Here is a 17,509-nt window from a genome sequence, read left to right on the forward strand (position 1 = left end):
CTTCTCTACTGCTGCTCTTAGTCGTCACGTGTTCCCATCTTAGTTATTTTAGAGATTCTCTTCTGCAAGAAGAGTGCCGCATTCATTTTCTTCTTACCGTTTCACGGAAAATCGACCTTTGCCTTGCGCTTCTCGATTATGGCCGTCGAGTCCAAAAAGAATGAAACAAGCGCAGAAAAAAACGTGAATTCGGAAGCTTCAAAGGGAGAAGAGTTCGTGAAAATCAACGGCGAAGGTAAGACCAACCACACCGTGGGATAGCCATACTTTCTTCCCATGCTTGGCTAAGAAACGTGATATGCATTGAAATGATTCAATAATTTCTCAACTGGTTTAAGATGTCCACTACCTGAGTTTGTAATTCTTTTATGTGTGATAAACTTATTGATTCTTCAGTTTCAGTTGACCATTTGTATTGTTTTAAGCTTTTTTTTTTTCGAAGCAATTTTTCTTAATGCTAATTTCTGAGTGATCACATTGATGTTGGTATGCTACATTAGCTTTAATTGTAGTAGCTTGAATTGCAGTTGTCATTTGTGCTTATTCATAATAGTATTAAAATGTATCTGTTAATGGTCCTTTGTCTTGTCAGGAAAAGGTGTAGAGATATCCAAGCAGCACAAAGAAGACCAGAATGCAGGAAAGAAAGGAAGTAGTATCAATGGTGAAAAAGATCTGAACTTGAATACTGAATCTATAGAGGAGAAAGAAGATGAAAAGAAAGAGGATCAAGATGTTGTCTTTGTTCAAGATGTTGGTTTCACCATCAAAATAACAGCACCAGGAGTGGAACCCTTTGATATTCAAGTATAACATTACATAACTTATTTCTTGTCTATTTGAATGAACATCTATCCCTTTTTAGGTTTCAAGCATGGAGATGGTTCAGGAAATCCATCAACTTTTAATGGATCGTGAAGATACCTGTCATCGCACATGTTTTTCCCTCCAGTTAAATGCCATAACACTGGATAACTTCGCAGAACTGAAAAGCATTGAAGGGTTAAAAGAGGGTTCCATAATCAAGGTAGAGTTTTTTTAAATAAGCATATAGAGGAAGTATTTTCTCAAAACTTAATTTTATTCTTAAGGTCGTTGAAGAACCTTACACTATGCGTGAAGCTAGGATTCACTTGCGCCACGTGAGAGACTTGCTGAAATCTTTGGATCCATCAGATGCCTACAATGGCCTTGACTGCAGTTCACTTTCATTCTTGAATGTAGTTACACAAGGAGATATATTAGGTAAATGTTTTGACTTTTATTTGCTTATTGTAGGAATAATTTTCATAAATTACTGACTTGAACTGAACTTGTTCTTTTCATGCTTCATTTTACCTTTATCTTTCAAGTACGATTGCAAGGTACCTCAGTGCAATCCACATTTAAATAGCATATATTTAGGACAATCGTAAAATGTTAATATTCTTGCAGAAAAGAAAAAAAGTCGTCCAGAAAGCGTTGACTGCACTCCGTCGGATTCTATTATACCTGGATCAACCGAAAGGCCCTTGGTCCCGTTGCAGCCTCAAAGCAAAGAACAGAAAGGACCTAATTGCATAAAAGTGATTACTACGTCTGGCTGGAACCCTCCTCCAGGTTGATCTCATCATAAAACACACAAAAGTTCAGTTAATAATGACAAGACGAAATTTTCGACTAGGTTATCGTAAGCTGCACGGTGACTTGATTTATTTGTACGCCGTCACTCTCGAAGAAAAGAGATTGCATATTACCGCATGCACTCGAGGTTTCTACATCAACCAGTCAACGGATGAGGAATTCAACCCAAAACCAGCGAATCCAAATCATCTTTCGCATTCTTTGATTGAGCTCCTTTCTCAGGTTTCTCCGTCGTTCAAGCGAAACTTTACTTTATTGCAACGCAAGCGCACCCAACGACACCCATTCGAAAGAGTTGCAACTCCTTATCAGGTAAGGAACAATTAATTTTTTTTATTAACTCTTTACTTGGTTTTAATTAAATATTTTGGTTTTGCTTAACATAAAGGTTTACTCTTGGATTGCTCCGATGGCAGATCATCCTATTGATGCCATTCGAGCGGAAGATGCATTTTCCTCTAAACTGGGATATGAAGAACATATTCCGGGCCAGACTCGTGATTGGAATGAAGAATTGCAAACAACACGTGAACTACCCCGAAAAAATTTGCCTGAACGACTTTTAAGGGAACGAGCAATTTTCAAGGTATTTAAAAATGGCATTTAATTATATATGTGCGACACTAACATCCCTTACGCAATGTTTTGTCAAGGTGCATTCTGATTTTGTCGCTGCCGCTGCTCGTGGAGCTCAAGCCGTGATTGATGGAAACGTCATGGCTATTAATCCTGGTGAAGAATCACGAATGCAAATGTTTATTTGGAACAACATTTTCTTTTCCTTGGGCTTTGATGTCCGCGATCACTACAAAGAGTTGGGTGGTGATGCTGCTGCCTATGTCGCACCTAAGAATGATCTCCAGGTAAACAATTATTTTAGTTAGATTATTTGGTGGAGATTTAAATGTCTTAACATTTTAAAATTAGGGTGTTAAAGTTTACAATACTGTCGATCAAGAGGGTTTGTACACTCTGGGAACTGTGGTGATTGACTACCGTGGTTACCGGGTAACAGCACAGTCCATTATTCCAGGCATTTTGGAAAGAGAGCAAGAACAGTCGGTTGTTTACGGTTCAATTGACTTCGGAAAAACTGTTGTCACCCATCCTAAGTATTTGGAACTGTTGGGCAAAGCTGGACAACAGTTAAAGGTCTTCCAGCATTCAGTTCTCAATGACAAAGATGAAGAAGTAGAGTTATGTTCATCCGTCGAGTGTAAGGGTATCATCGGCAACGACGGACGGCATTACATTCTGGATCTTTTACGTACTTTCCCACCCGACGTCAACTTCTTAAAAATCGAGGGTGAAGACTTGAGTAAAGAAGCTCGTGCACTTGGCTTCCCTGTTGAACACAAACACAAACTTTGCTGTCTGCGCCAAGAATTAGTCGACGCATTTGTGGAGTCTCGTTACATGCTGTTTATCAAATACGCTGCGTTCCATCTTCAACAAGTGGGCCTTAAGAAACAGAAGGCGACGTCCGAGCGTAGTGGTTCTGTTGAGAAAGAAACAGTCAAGTCGGACGACACAGACATTGCTGGAGTGCAATCAACATCGGAAAAGGGAACGGAAGAACAGCAGCAGTTGAATTCAGACGAGGCCAAGAAAATTGTGGAAAGTATTACAGATTCGATTACACACGGAGAGAAACCTGACGTAGAAGAAAGCACAAAGGTAATTTTGAAGGGAAATGTTTTTGTTTTGCATGATATGGATTTTAATTTAAAAATTTTGTAGGAGATTGTCCGTAAAGCTGCTGCAGCTGTTGGTTCCTTGAAAGATACGGAATTTGATATCCGTTTCAATCCTGACGTCCTCTCTCCTGGAGTTCGCCATCCCGATGGCCTTGTTGCTCTCGAACGATTAAAGAAAGAGAAGCAGCTGATCAAAGATGCTGCCGATTTTCTCATCACAATTCAAATCCCCACATTTATTCGTGATTGTTTGGACCATTCGTCTGCTCCATTGGATGGTAGCACTCTAATCGAAGCCATTCATAGTCGCGGTAAGTCGAACAATAAGTGTGATGTATTTCATTTCATCAGTAATTTAATAATATCTTTGTTAATTTACTTCTAAATTAGGAATCAACGTTCGATACTTGGGCAAAATTGTTTCAATGCTGTCTAAGGTCCCGCAGTTAGAGTACGTTTATGTGATCGGAGTTTCTGAGTTGATTGTTCGAGCTGCCAAACACCTTTTCACCACCTACATGCAAGGAGTAGAAATGATGGGCCTGTCAGCGGCGATTGCTCATTTCCTTAACTGCTTCCTCGGTTCGAATCCAACCCCAGTGGTAACCAACAGTACAACACTGCATTGTATCCGTCTTGGTCTGAATCCTATGTTTGTTGGACTTTAGGCCACACTTGGCGCTGACGAGCTTCAAACCAAGCCATCTAAACGCCGCAACAAGCGCAGAGGAAAGCAGAACCCTTTATCCAATAATGAGAGCACTGACTGGATCCATGTGACTCCAAAAACTTTATGGTCCATGTTAAAAACTGAGTTAAGTTCCTACTGGGATTGGGAACTAGCTGCTGACGGCGTCGACACAGCAGTAGAAAAGTACATGGGGCAGAAAGTATCTCTTCTACGAGCCTTCTGTCAGAGAACTGGCATTCAGGTAATTGAGAATTGTGTAGTAATATAATTCAAGCTTTAATTTTATTGTATCACTTATAGATTTTGATGAGGGAATATTCTTACGAAGTAAAAAATCGCAATACGTTTTTTGAAGAGGATATCATTAATGTCTTCCCAGTAGTCAAACATATCAATCCACGTGCTAGTGATGCTTTCCATTTCTACACAACTGGTCAGCAAAAGATTCAGCAGGGCTTCCTAAAGGAAGGTTACGAGCTCATCAGCGAAGCTCTTAATCTTCTAAACAACGTTTATGGAGCAATGCATCCAGAGATTGCACAGTGTCTCCGCATGTTGGCAAGATTGAATTACATCATGGGTGAACATGTTGAAGCTCTTGGCTACCAGCAGAAGGCCGTTTTCATGTCAGAACGGGTTAATGGCATTGATCATCCGTACACCATTACTGAATACGTAAGTGATAACCTTAAGAATAGGATCAAATACGATATTTATTAACTAGACGAAATTTGGTTACAGACACACCTGGCTTTGTACTGCTTCGCTAACAATCAAATCTCAACAGCTCTTAAACTGTTGTATCGGGCACGCTACTTAACCTTAATCGTTATCGGAGAGAATCATCCAGAGGTAGCCTTGCTTGACTCGAATATTGGTCTCATTCTGCATGCTGTTGGAGAATATGATCTATCTTTGCGTTTCCTTGAAAAAGCTTTGGCTTTGAACAAAAAGTATTATGGATCCCGATCATTGAAAGGTAACCACTACAACTGACTTCACTCGATCTTTTGTCGAAATTCTAATAATATTTCACGTTTTTAGTGGCTGTGAGCTACCACTTGGTCGCTAGGACCCAGAGCTGTATGGGTGATTTCCGTTCTGCTCTCCAAAACGAAAAAGAAACTTACACCATTTATAAGATTCAGGTATTGATTTTTATATTAGACTATTTAGTAACATGTGTTATTAATTTTTTTGCTAACGGCGTATTTATTTTCCTCAAGTTGGGAGAGGAACACGAGAAAACGAAAGAGTCATCAGAGTGCCTTCGACACCTGACGCAGCAGGCGGTTGTGCTGCAGAAAAAGATGAACGAACTGTATCAAGGTCGTTTGGGGGCTGGTGTTCCTACTACTGGATTACCATTGCCACCTATCCAGATCCAGCCGCCTTCCATGGGAAGTGTTCTCGACATGCTCAACGTTATCAACGGCATTCTATTTGTTCAAATTAGGTACAAATTCAAAGTTTTTGTTGTTTTTAGATTTTTTTTTTAACTTGTTTATTTAATTTTCCTTGTAGTCCACAAGACATTGAAGCGTTCCGTGAAGAGATGGAGCGTCGTCAAATGACGGAAGGCAGCCCACCTAAATTGCTCGAAGTGAAAGAGGAGGAGGCATCGTCAACAGAAAATAGTAGTCAAGTCAAGTCTTGCAGTTAATCAACACGCATGGGAAGCGCTTTTTTCCGCGCGGACGTCAACAACGACACACTATTCAACAAGATACAAAAAAAAAATTGTTGCCATGAAGAAAGAAGACCTGGTCCCCCGCGCCGTAGTCAAACGTTAGATTTTTTATTATTTGTTATTGATAGAAAAACGCGTTTTCGATTTTTCTCCGTATCGAGAAAACAGATTTCAGTGATGAGTTCAGTCGTTTGACCGGAAACCTCAGGCCAAAACGTTATTCTCCCTGTTCGTTGTTCTTTGTTTGAATCCCGTCTTTTGCTGACGAAGAAGTCATCTCATGAGTTTCCACGCAACGAACGTACACACTCGGCCAGGCATTTGAGTTTCTGTTGTCAGATTTAGTGAGTAAAGCCTTGATTGAGCTCATGTCCATCGTCACGTTGCACGAACGATGGATATCTAGCTAGAACAGGCTTTACTGTAGCTCAACAGTTGATTAATTTAGTAAATTAAACATCATCTCTTTTCCCAAACTCCCTCCATCTTCTCCCGTCCCTGTCCCCCCTCTTAATCCTTGGACTTGGTTATCTGAAGATCCTGGGTTTTTGAATACTATATCTCGCGCATGTTTTCAAATTAAGATTTATCAAAGCAGTCTTATTTTGCTTTCAAGTCAAAATTTGTTTTCTTGTTTTTACGTTGCTCGGATTTTTCTGCAAGAAAGTACGGTATAATGGTGCGCAATATTTGTCCTATGTCTGTACTTGGCGTCTTGTGAACAATCTTCCTCAACTTGTTGCGTCCGAGGATCCCGCCTAGCAATAACAAGGTCCAGTTAACCAAGTCCTTTTCCAGTTCCGTCACACAATCGTAGTTGTATACAGAAAACGCGATAAAAAGTCGAAATCGTTTGGTTTTCGAATCGTGTGCATCACTATGTAGAAATGATCTATTATTTTACAAGAAAATGGCAAACACATTTCACCTTTCTTTTCATTTCTCCTTCGGTCGAGTTAAAATTGTATTGGCGTTGCAAAACGAAAGTTTTTTTTTTTGTGTTAAGTGGCATCCGTGTGATTGAACCCGACACCGACAGAGAAAAAGAAAATCAATTCATCAAGTCGGTAAGATTACGATAATTGAGGTGAAGAAATTAAATTCTGGGACGGTTGCAAATTAGGTGCGAGTACGTCATGTGAAATCTGCACTAAGTGTTAACTATTTTCATGCTCTAGATTATGAAAATGGTAATGACTGCTGCGGTCACGTTCAGAATAGGAAGATTAATAACTAGGTTTTGGATTTGTTTGTATAGTAATTAAGTTTAACGCGTTTCTCCTACAGAGCTTATGTTTATCCTTTTCCTTCCAGAGCGAAAAAAGCGTAAATACTTTCAGTGCCGAGAGTATAGCTAGTGGGTATGTGTGTGTGTCTATGTATGTATTGACTTTGCCTAATTAGGAGGTCAAATGTTATCGCTCTACTGAACTCTTCATGGATTGTATGACCTCGCCCTGCTAGATTAGATCTTAAAGAAATTTGATATTTTTAATTCCGCAACGGGCGTGAGTCATCTCTGTTCCGTTCCGCAATTATCTTATTACTTTTTTCGAGTACGCCAAAGACCATGTAGACTGGATTATAAATAGGGATGTGAAAATGTTTGGTTGGGCGATCGAAAGTTAGCCTTGGAATAGATAAAAAAAAAAAAGCACACACACACACAGCTACAGAGAAGACTTTTTGAGTCACCTTTTGCTGTGTGACACGATCCCGATCTCACGGCGGCTCGCTTTACTCCATATTCTCTCCGTAGAGCTGATGGGCGTGCTGCACGATCTAGAGCACCGGAGCACGTTTTCTCCGAGCGGTGTGGCTTTTTTGATCCTACCCGCGGCGCGGCACCATCGGCTTGCCTAATGGCATGAAACTCCCTCCCTCACCTCCAATTGCTTGCCCACCTAATAATAGTTGATACAATTTTTTCTTTTCTTTTAACAAAAAGGGAAAACAAAAAAAGGTGGAACTCCCTTTTTGGAACGATTATAGGTTATAAATCCCTTTCAAAGAAAATTCGATACGCGCTGTCGCTTTGAAAAATGCGTTGACTGTGAATGCAACGTTAAAAAAAAGGATTACGAAATTTGGAACAAGTGAAATACGATTGTATGTTACTATTTGATGTGCATCACTAATGTTTCGGCCTTTCATTGGATTAACCCAGTGCCAAAAACCGAATCGTATTACTTTAGTTCTGTACAGATGGAAATATCCTGCGGTTCTTTTTAGCGTTTTTATCCTGAAATAATGTCAAGATTCTGTGAAAATTGTCCAAGTAAGTTCCCCATCACCTTGTCGTTTGGAGAAAAAATTGCGATGTTTGGCGATCGACACAGTATCGGGAATGGTGATAACAAACACACGTTGGTTTGGTTATTGGTTTCACTTTCCCAACCAGCTGACAGGCCTATACTACTGGCTCTCCGACTCATTAATTTCGCGTGCTGTTTCTAACATTCGATGATGCAAGCTTCCATCCGACAAGCGTAGTGTACCCAAAATACTTTACTAGACAATTTTCAAAATCTTTTAAAAATGAAGTCTAAGAAGAAAATTATTAACAATGTTGTCACCCGATTCCTGCAACATTTTGGCACATTGTTGATAATCGACCGTGATTTTCGTATGTGTTTTTCTTAGTCTAGTTACTACTTAAACAATTTAAAAAAAAAGTCGAGTGATCTAATTCTACACTATTATGGAAAGTGTAACCTTTTATGATAGCATCACGCACGGAACTCGTCAACGATTCACTTTCCTCCCCCCCGAAAAAAAAAGTTGTAACGACACGAGCTGATGATTGAGACTTGGATGAAAGGGGGGAGTAAAAAGAAAAAGGAAAAGCCTCATCACGAGGCTTTAAAACCATTTTTGAACCGCTTGAAATCGTGGCTCCGTGACCGGCCATTTGGCTTCTTCTATATGGCTTCTTGAAAGAGATTTACTGAAGCGCGTCAAGCGAGATTGAATAAGAAGACAGTGAGGCAGCCACCGGGCGTCCTTGTAAATTTACAAGCGACAAGCGAATGGACGACCAGGGCGTGTCCCTCGTCTCTTGGTCCGTGTCGAAAGAGCGGCGACGGTTGAAGTTGTTTACCGACGCGTCGCCCGCTGAGATGTACGTACACGAGCTTCTCTTTGGAAATTTTTTTGACAAACGAAAAATTGACTTGCGTGAAGTTCTCTGATCCACACGCTACAATAAGATCCGATACGAGAAAGTGGCAATTGGTTTAATACCGATATGTACTTTCGAAACTGAATCAAAAGATTTCTAGAAGAAAACTACAGCATAAGGGGGATTTAGTAGGCAGCAGCAGCAGCCGCTCATTTTATTGCTGGTCCTTCTTTTGTTGCTTGGCTTGTTCCTCATTTGTACCGTGACTTGCTTGACGGAATTCTCTTTTTTGGAAGAAGAAACAACCTCGCAATGCGCAAACATCACGACTTTTTGCAAAATGATGTCGAATGGATGAAGCTATTCAAATTAATGGCTGTCGACAAGCTCATAAGGCATGTCGTTTCGCTATATGGTAAAAATGAAAACGTCTTCATTTCTTTTTTCGTAATGTAGTTAGATCGTTGCCGTTTTGAAGGTCTCTCTCTACATCGCCTCATTAATTAAACATAGAGAGCCTTAAAAAAGAAAAAAATCCGGGCAGAAACTCATGCTTGGCGGATCTCCTTTTAAAAATGCGTGAAGCGTACAACCGCATGGGAATGATGTAATTAAGAAGCTAAGCAGAGATTCAACTGTTGTTACCTTCTTGCAGCAGCAGAGATTTATGTCATGGTTGTAATCCTCGAGTTATTATATGATACGGTACTTTCATGACGACAATCATATTGATCCAGCAGCAGAGGCCATGCTTGACGTACAGGATTGCCCTCCTTTTGACTTGCAATGGAAAACGTGCCTCGAGGATTGAAACGGCACAAAAGAATGGCTAGCACAACATTCTCGCAGCTTAAAAAGGAGATAAATGAAATGTAAATTTTTCTGAATTTCCTGGTACACTCTTGCTTAAAAGTGATTCTCATCCATTCAGCGAGAGAAAGTCATTTCAAACGTACCGTCTTTTGTTCCTTCCCTTTTACGAATTGATGTTTTCTAGTCTAGTAGAATACATCAAATAATACGACAGAAATCAAAAGGAAACCAAGTATCGTGGTAATGGAAAATTCTCCGTCACGACCGAGAGAATAGGGACTCATTTCAAACCAAACAAAGCCCATCGATGATTTACGTTTTATACCAAGTCATTGCCATCGATATAAGTTCATTCATTCAGATTTTTCATGTATAATTTTTTCCCGAAAAAAAAGAATGAGCAACCGCTTTGTCCTTCACCCCGTGTTGGAAAGTGTAACTAAAACTTTTTTTTTACGTGAGTACGTAGACCTTTTTTAATAAGCTGCGCTGTGTATGGGTATACGTAATGTGACACAGACCTAGATGTACGGTTCCCATCGTAACACCAGAAGCCAAGTTGTTGAAACAAAGAACTAGTCATTCCATAAATATTAAGAAAAAAAAAGATTAGTCATCCGTCATCATTACGAACGCTAGCGTCTGACGCTCACACGAAATTTCACTTTTTTTTCCATACTATCGGTAATTGCGTCTCTATTTTTTTTCCACAAGTGTATATCAATAATTATGCAATGATACGGATTGAGGTTTGAGATTGTAGAGTCAATCAGTCCAACTGAAATCATTTCGATGACACGCAATGGGAAACTTTCTATACCTGAAAAGTGAACCCTATATAATAAAGGACGAACCGCGGGACATTTCTTAATTTTTTTTTTAAGTATAAATTTTCAATGAAATAAAAAATGTAAGCCCGATATTTTGATAGGGTAATTAACTGGGGTGATTATAAATTTAAAGACTTGTAAACATTCACTCACCCCCCTCTGGGTAATTTCTTCCTGAGCTGTTTTGAGATACCGTTCAAATGATGGTTCTACATCAAACGTCGTGGGTAGTATTTACTATTAGGAGAACCGATTCACTTTCTGCTGGCGTCCTTGCTCCAAAAAAAGACGATTCATGGTCTCTCTATAGAGTGAAGCCTCTCCGGAGACGGCACGACGAAACGCCCGTTGATGACTTCTCTTTTCGTTAGAGGTCAAACACGCTCACGCTGGCGCAATTGCCAAGACTGTGTGCCATGTGTGCCATGTAGTTCAGCAGAAGAGATGAAAAGATGGATCAAATTTGAAGAGCGCGATAACCCGAACGTGACTAAAAGGTACAAAGAGGCGGGAGGGGGCTGTTCGTAATAGATTGGTGTTGAGGGGGGACGCCTATATCGCATTGATTACCTGTTTACCCTTCGAGGAGACCATCCACCTACCAATTTTTTTTTTATTTCAAAACGCGGAGAGACCGAAATTTCCTTTTGGTCGGTTTCGTTTTCATTGACTCAAGTCGGCGCACACGCCTGGCAGCAGATGAAAGGCAGGAGGCGGAGTCATCCACTAAAACAGTATAAAAAGACGCAGAGGAACGATGGAGAGTCATCAGTTGCATTCAGCTATCGTACAACATCTAAAACAACATGAAGGTATATAGAGATTCTTGAATAAGAAAAACACAATCAAGTTTCATTAATACAATTCATTGTTTTATATCCAAGGTTTTTATCATCGCAGCGTTGATGGTCGTGGTGTCCGGCCAATCTTACAAGCCATCCAGCTATCCGGTAGCTCCGTACAAGCCCGAGTACCCTGCACCGGGTTACAGACCCAGTTATCCAGCTCCTGCTTACAAGCCATCGTATCCTGAATACAAACCAGAATACAAACCCTCTTACTCTTCACCAGCTTACCCGGCCTACCCAGCTCAGCAGAACTACGACTACGTAAGATATTCATTAACTCAAGTGAATTTCCAAGCAATTTCCTCATTTGTTTTCAATTGCTGACAGCCTCCCATGCCATACAAATTCGAATGGGCAGTGAAGGATGACTACACCTACAACGATTACGCTCATGAGGAGACCAGCGATGACAAGGGTTACGTGACTGGCTCTTACCGCACTCTCCTTCCCGATGGTCGCACCCAGATCGTCAACTACAAGGCGGACGACTACACCGGATACGTTGCTGACGTCAAGTACGAAGGAGAAGCCAAGTATCCCGAATACAAACCTTCGTCTTACAAGCCTTCATACGCTCCAGCTTATCCTTCACCAGCTTATCCATCTCCATCATCTTATCCATCTCCGGCTTACAACAAGCCCGCCTACCCCGCAGCATACAAACCAGCTTACCCTAAACCATCGTACCCTGCTCCTTCTTCGTACCCTGCCCCAGCGTACAAGCCCGCCTATCCCCCAGCCAAGTACCCAGCATACCCAGCTCCTAAATACCCAGCCAAGTATTAGTAAGATTTTTTATAAAAATGTGTGAGAATATCTACTTCGACATAGTTGCATTTGTATTTATCAAATAAAAGATCTTCCATTTACTCGGCTGTCAAATTCGATTGATTGACTTTGTCTAAAAATTTGACCGTTTTCTATTTTCCATTCCGGAAAACGACAACAACATTTTACAGTTAAAGAAACGAATGACTTTATTTTCACTTTGTTATATGAGCTATATGGTATTATTTCTCTCATTAATTTCCGAAAATGTTGATACTTATTTTGGTTATAATGTTCAACGCAAGTGAACGGATTCATAAATGTTTCTAACTGGAAATGCGGAATGTTCCTTTTTCGCCATAGAACTTAGCGGACATAATTAAAATCTTGATGTCATGCTTGAGAGCTAACATTTAATTTCAATTCAATTTCAAAGAATTTGACGGGTTCACATTTTTACATCATCTGTTTATTTGAAACTCTGTTGCTGTGTTTCTCAAAGGGTAATTTAACAAGGGGAAATTCTTATTAGGTTCTCGTCGTTATTTCAAGACATCGTTAGAACTTTAATCATTAAAAATCCTTCGTTTAAAAAATTTAACTTGTCAATCGTTTAATCATACTCATGGCGAAACATATTTTCCATGGAAATCCGAATTTTAATTACCTCGTGACTTAAGCAGCACAGTTGCAACGAAAAATATCAATCAATGACTCTTTAACACGAAAATTGTTTTAGAAAGCCTCGTTTCTGAGATAGAAATGATGCCGTTCTATCGTCATATAACTGATGAAGCCACTACTCATTATCGTCACGCGAAGAAATGATGAATTAAAATTTACGACCAAAATAAGTTTTGGCTGCTCCTTTTCTTCCACGCACTGATTCAGACGGAAAGCTCACGCTTGGTCATCACGTAAGAGCCGATCTAAAAAAAACAAGGATATTGGATTTTTCGCACACACTCTTTTTCCTATAACTCGCCGTGTCCTGTCGTATACACCAATCACGAAACTGGGCTTTGAAATAGAAACTGTGGTAAAAATTCACCATTTAATCACGAGAAAATGCCCAGCATTAAAAAAATAAGGTTTACAGGTACTATTACTTTCAACGGCGATTGTCATCCTGCTGCCTCATTATTTATGACTGCATGCGTTATATTCAAACCTCCCTCTATTGGCTCCGCGATTTATTCCGGAGTCAACGAAGACGCGTGATGTAACATTTAGGAGGAACACCGGCGGAGCAGTCAGCAACCGTGGAAGAATAGTATCGACGTGTCGATTCACTTTCTGGCGAGGCTAACCTTGTTCCAAAAAAAGAGATTCATGGTCCCCCCTCCATAGAGAACAGAGCAACCAGCGATTGCACGACAACGCCCTGCATCTCTTTTTCCCGTTGGAGAGAGGTCACAAACGAGCTCGGCACGCCAGCAAGAAAAAGAATAATAAGTTGTGCGTTCACCAACGACGACATTGCTGTGCGCGGTGCTCACTTTTTCTTTCTTTCTTTCTTGCCGGCGCCCGTTCGGTTGGCGCTATTATGCAATTCCCCTCCCCCCGTTGAGTTTTTATTAGGTGTCATTCACGTGCGGCGTGCACAGCACCGTCGTCGTCCTTTTGATTTTGAGGAATTGTTCGGCAATTGTTACCGAAACACGGGCGGGCGTGGTTTTTCTATCTTTTTCACCTTGCAAACTCTGGAACAAGAGAAAAGCAAGAGACGACGTCACTATGCTAGCTGCTTTACAGACGACCTTTTGCATTTGTTATTGTCTAGAAGTTTAGAGACTGGCTTTATTAACCGATTAACAACAGGTCTGTAAAAACGTGAACATACCAACTGTTGCTTTTAATTAATTTTTAGCCGCAAGTATCAAATTTTAAATCGATTTGATCCTATTTGTACAAAGCCAAAAGTGGAAGAGAAAACAACTGATTTGTACGACAGCTGAGAATTAAAAAAAAAAAAAGGGAAATGAAAGAGGGGTGAAGTGTACGTGAAATCGTGGTTACCAGAGAACGTGACCATTACGTGACTACAGCAGGAGTCTACTGGAACACTAGAAGGGACATGTAGAGAAGGGTAGCGTTGTAGAATAGTCGCTGGGAGGTAAGTGATAGAATTTGCACCGATGACCGAGAAAATTGGCGCAGATCACGCCTACTAAAAGATGAAAGGCAAAAGGCGGAGTCTGACCGCACAAACTTGGTATAAAAAGACACCAAATCTACTGGAACAGCATCAGTTATACGTTCAGCTGCCGTACAACAACTAAAACAACATGAAAGTATACACAACATTCTTCTTATTGAAGCCCATCATCAAATGTAACTATATGTATTAATTCAAATGTTTTCTAGGTTTTCATTTTTGCCGCTTTGATGGTCGTGGTCTCTGGCCAATCATCTTATAAACCAGCATCCAAGTATCCGGTCGCTCCATACAAACCCGAGTACCCGTCCAACAAACCTGCATATCCTCCACCTGCCTACAAAACCGAATATCCAGTGTATTCAGCACCAGCTTACAGTAAGCCAGCCTACCCAGCCCAGCAAAACTACGATTACGTAAGCATATTTCTCCTAATATTTAGTGGATGTCACTGTATAACTAGTTGATCTGTTTTCAATTGACAGCCTCCCATGCCATACAAATTCGACTGGGCAGTGAAGGATGACTACACCTACAACGATTACGCTCATGAGGAGACCAGCGATGACAAGGGTTACGTGACTGGCTCTTACCGCACTCTCCTTCCCGATGGTCGTACCCAAATCGTCAACTACAAGGCGGACGACTACACCGGATATGTTGCTGACGTCAAGTACGAGGGAGATGCCAAGTATCCTGAATACAAACCTTCGTCCTACAAGCCTTCATACGCTCCAGCTTATCCTTCACCAGCTTATCCATCTCCATCTTATCCATCTCCATCTTATCCGTCTCCGGCTTACAACAAGCCCGCCTACCCCGAGCCAGCTTACCCTAAGCCATCGTACCCTGCTCCTCCAGCATACAAGCCTTCTTCGTACCCTGCCCCGGCGTACAAGCCCGCCTATGCCCCAGCCTACCCAGCTCCGAAATACCCAACCAAGTACTAGGAAACTTAATATCAAAGAGAATGCTGTGAACAATTTGTCGAAAGAAATTAACTTTATTTCAAAATAAAATATACTTTAGATGTACCGTGATATTTACGATATTTCCTAGTTTACACAAATCACAAGTTCGCTGGACATCACTAAATGCAAAGCAATTGCAACCACAAGCGAAAGAATTAAAAACAATTTAAAGAGCAAACGTCAATACTTTGGCAGGAAATGGAATTTTACAAGAAACTTGACGATTGCGGAGATGGATGCTGGTTTATTTTCTGGTGCATGGTAGCCGTAATAAGGTCGGTGTTGATAGAGGGGCTTGTAATAATCTGGAGAAGCGTATTCCGGATTGTAATCCAGGTGCTGGTGCTGAACGTTGTGTTGTGATTCATTTGGCGCTTGACTTGAAACTATTGCCACCAAGGCAGCGACGAAGAAGGCCTAATACAGAAATTTTCATTCTCCCTCTTTGATATGTAAAACGTTTTAACTTTTAACACACCTTCATGTTGTAGCGATATTGTACGAGAGCTGAACGGAACTAATATGCATCGTACATATGGGTGGTTTTTATATACGTACTTGGTGCTATATGCTCGTCTAGCTTTCATCACTTGCATTTGTGTGTATGAAAAATTTCTATTCCCATTCCCCATAACCATTTTCTTTTCCCCCGGGCAAATATCGAATCATTTTCTCCGTGAATTCAAAAAGTTTCGATATCGATTTCATCTACTTTATGGTTTCAACAAACCCACTGAAGGGAAACTTGATCATATTTTCTCTACTACTTCTCAGTTTTTAATTTCCGGATGAAGTGTAACGATAGATTTCTTCTTGATCTTATCGCTGCATAAGCACAAGTTACGCAGTCTAATGGAAAAGGTGTTGTGACTCGAAACAGTTCTTAATTTTATCAAAGACGACGGCGCGAATTTGAAATTCCAATTCTTTTTCTTCTGGTTTATTGACTGCAAATCCAAATATTAGAAAGCTTGTCATAGTTCTGCTCGGTTTCTCACTCATCATTTTTTAGACATCTTTCCTCATCCGCCATCAATCAAATTACAAAATAAATATACCATTCTTATTTTGCAAGATGAACCAGAGTCAATCAAATCAAAGTTAGCTTTTTCATCACAGTAGGCCTATGTAATAGAAAGTCGGCATCTTCTAATCGATATCTTAAGTATTGCTATTTAGACGATTAGTGTAGTCTGCTTTCATTAAAAATACCTACACCGACCTACACAAGCATGATACAAGTTTCGAAAAAAGAGACTAAGATTTCATAGAAAAGCCATGGTAATAGCTAATAGGTATAACGGTACGATCACTATTTTGGACGTGGATGCTCGAAAATAAAATTACGATAATGTTGTCAACTTTGGTGTCGCAGCTCTCCACGCTCTCCACACCATGCTGTTTGGCAGGTAAAAAATACTCTGAATAAAAATGGAATGACTATGGGAGCTTAAATAGAAGAGTTAAACTTCTTCCAATAACCTGTTAATTCCTGCTAGCATTAGATCTATTCCCTTGTCGATGCATGGTAGTTTGTTTGCACTAAATGTAATCTTTTCCTCTGTGCAGATTTGAGGACTGAGCCAGCCATCGTAACTGCAAAGTTTTACCATTGACTACAAGGTATATGGTTTTACTTATGCCGGACCTTCAGTCACATGATTTGACTGATGACCTCCTGCCATTAGCAACAATCACAGTATCATCACTAAGGTAATAATTTTCGTTGCTTTTATTAACAACTTTTCTTTGCTTTTTATTGTTTCTGCAAATAAATTTTGTAACTCATTTTGTTGACATTTTTTTATGTAGATAAACAGCATCCCGTTTCATCGGAGAAACTTCCAGTGACGGCCAAGTTGATGATCTCTTCAATTCCCCTTTGCCCATGCGAGTGTGGGTGTATTCACGAGGACTCCCGTTTACCTGGTGGATTCAACTTTTCTGTGGATGGAGTTCCTGTGGATGCCTGGCTGTATTTCCCAGGCTAAAGGTAGGACAAATTTCGTCTCTATTTTTCCTTTTGAGGTATTTGATGGCATTGATTATAAATCGTTAGAGTACGGAGTACGATTATTCCTAAGCTAGGCGGTTGACGGGGACCGCGGGAACTTGGTTTTCTTTTGGCGTTTTTCTTGACTCAGTCAGGGTTCTTTAAATTGCTCACGTGTAGAACGACTGCAGATTAGGCCTGTTTTTATACCTCACAACTTTATCTGTGGGTAAACAATCGGAAAATCAAACAATCAAATTCAGAAATATTTGAAAAAGTGCAACTTTGCAACACAATTTTTTCTAC

At 40.4% G+C, this 17,509-nt stretch overlaps 2 protein-coding genes and 1 long non-coding RNA gene across 6 annotated transcripts; 2 read left to right on the forward strand and 1 right to left on the reverse strand.

Annotated features, from left to right (window-relative positions):
- LOC124195715 (clustered mitochondria protein homolog) lies at positions 1–6,623 on the forward strand. The gene is made up of 17 exons (XM_046590263.1): positions 1–235; positions 593–807; positions 866–1,027; positions 1,092–1,245; positions 1,435–1,599; positions 1,664–1,935; positions 2,012–2,209; positions 2,277–2,486; positions 2,551–3,300; positions 3,364–3,631; positions 3,711–3,922; positions 3,989–4,252; positions 4,312–4,686; positions 4,753–4,990; positions 5,056–5,159; positions 5,238–5,467; positions 5,536–6,623. Exons 1-17 carry the CDS (start codon positions 139–141, stop codon positions 5,672–5,674), a joined length of 4,053 nt encoding a protein of 1,350 aa, XP_046446219.1. The 5' UTR covers positions 1–138; the 3' UTR covers positions 5,675–6,623.
- A 4,467-nt stretch (positions 6,624–11,090) lies between these two features.
- On the forward strand, positions 11,091–15,279 carry LOC124195728 (adhesive plaque matrix protein-like). Of its 4 annotated transcripts, none has more exons than XM_046590284.1 (4): positions 11,091–11,277; positions 11,350–11,574; positions 14,725–15,006; positions 15,037–15,279. In XM_046590284.1, exons 1-4 carry the CDS (start codon positions 11,272–11,274, stop codon positions 15,187–15,189), a joined length of 666 nt encoding a protein of 221 aa, XP_046446240.1. In that variant the 5' UTR covers positions 11,091–11,271; the 3' UTR covers positions 15,190–15,279. The 4 variants fall into 4 exon arrangements, with proteins under 4 accessions (XP_046446240.1, XP_046446239.1, XP_046446236.1 ...); XM_046590283.1 differs by lacking the exon at positions 14,725–15,006 and adding an exon at positions 11,641–11,950 and having other exon boundaries at positions 11,123–11,277; positions 15,062–15,279; XM_046590280.1 differs by lacking the exons at positions 14,725–15,006; positions 15,037–15,279 and adding an exon at positions 11,641–12,182 and having other exon boundaries at positions 11,123–11,277.
- On the reverse strand, positions 15,223–15,735 carry LOC124195736. The gene is made up of 2 exons (XR_006875382.1): positions 15,689–15,735; positions 15,223–15,627 (listed from the first exon to the last, which is right to left on the reverse strand). It is a non-coding gene; the product is annotated as an uncharacterized LOC124195736 (long non-coding RNA).
- Positions 15,736–17,509: the final 1,774 nt, after the last annotated feature.

The sequence above is a fragment of the Daphnia pulex genome, chromosome 6 (genome assembly GCF_021134715.1).
Source record: "Daphnia pulex isolate KAP4 chromosome 6, ASM2113471v1".
NCBI lineage: Eukaryota > Metazoa > Arthropoda > Branchiopoda > Diplostraca > Daphniidae > Daphnia > Daphnia pulex.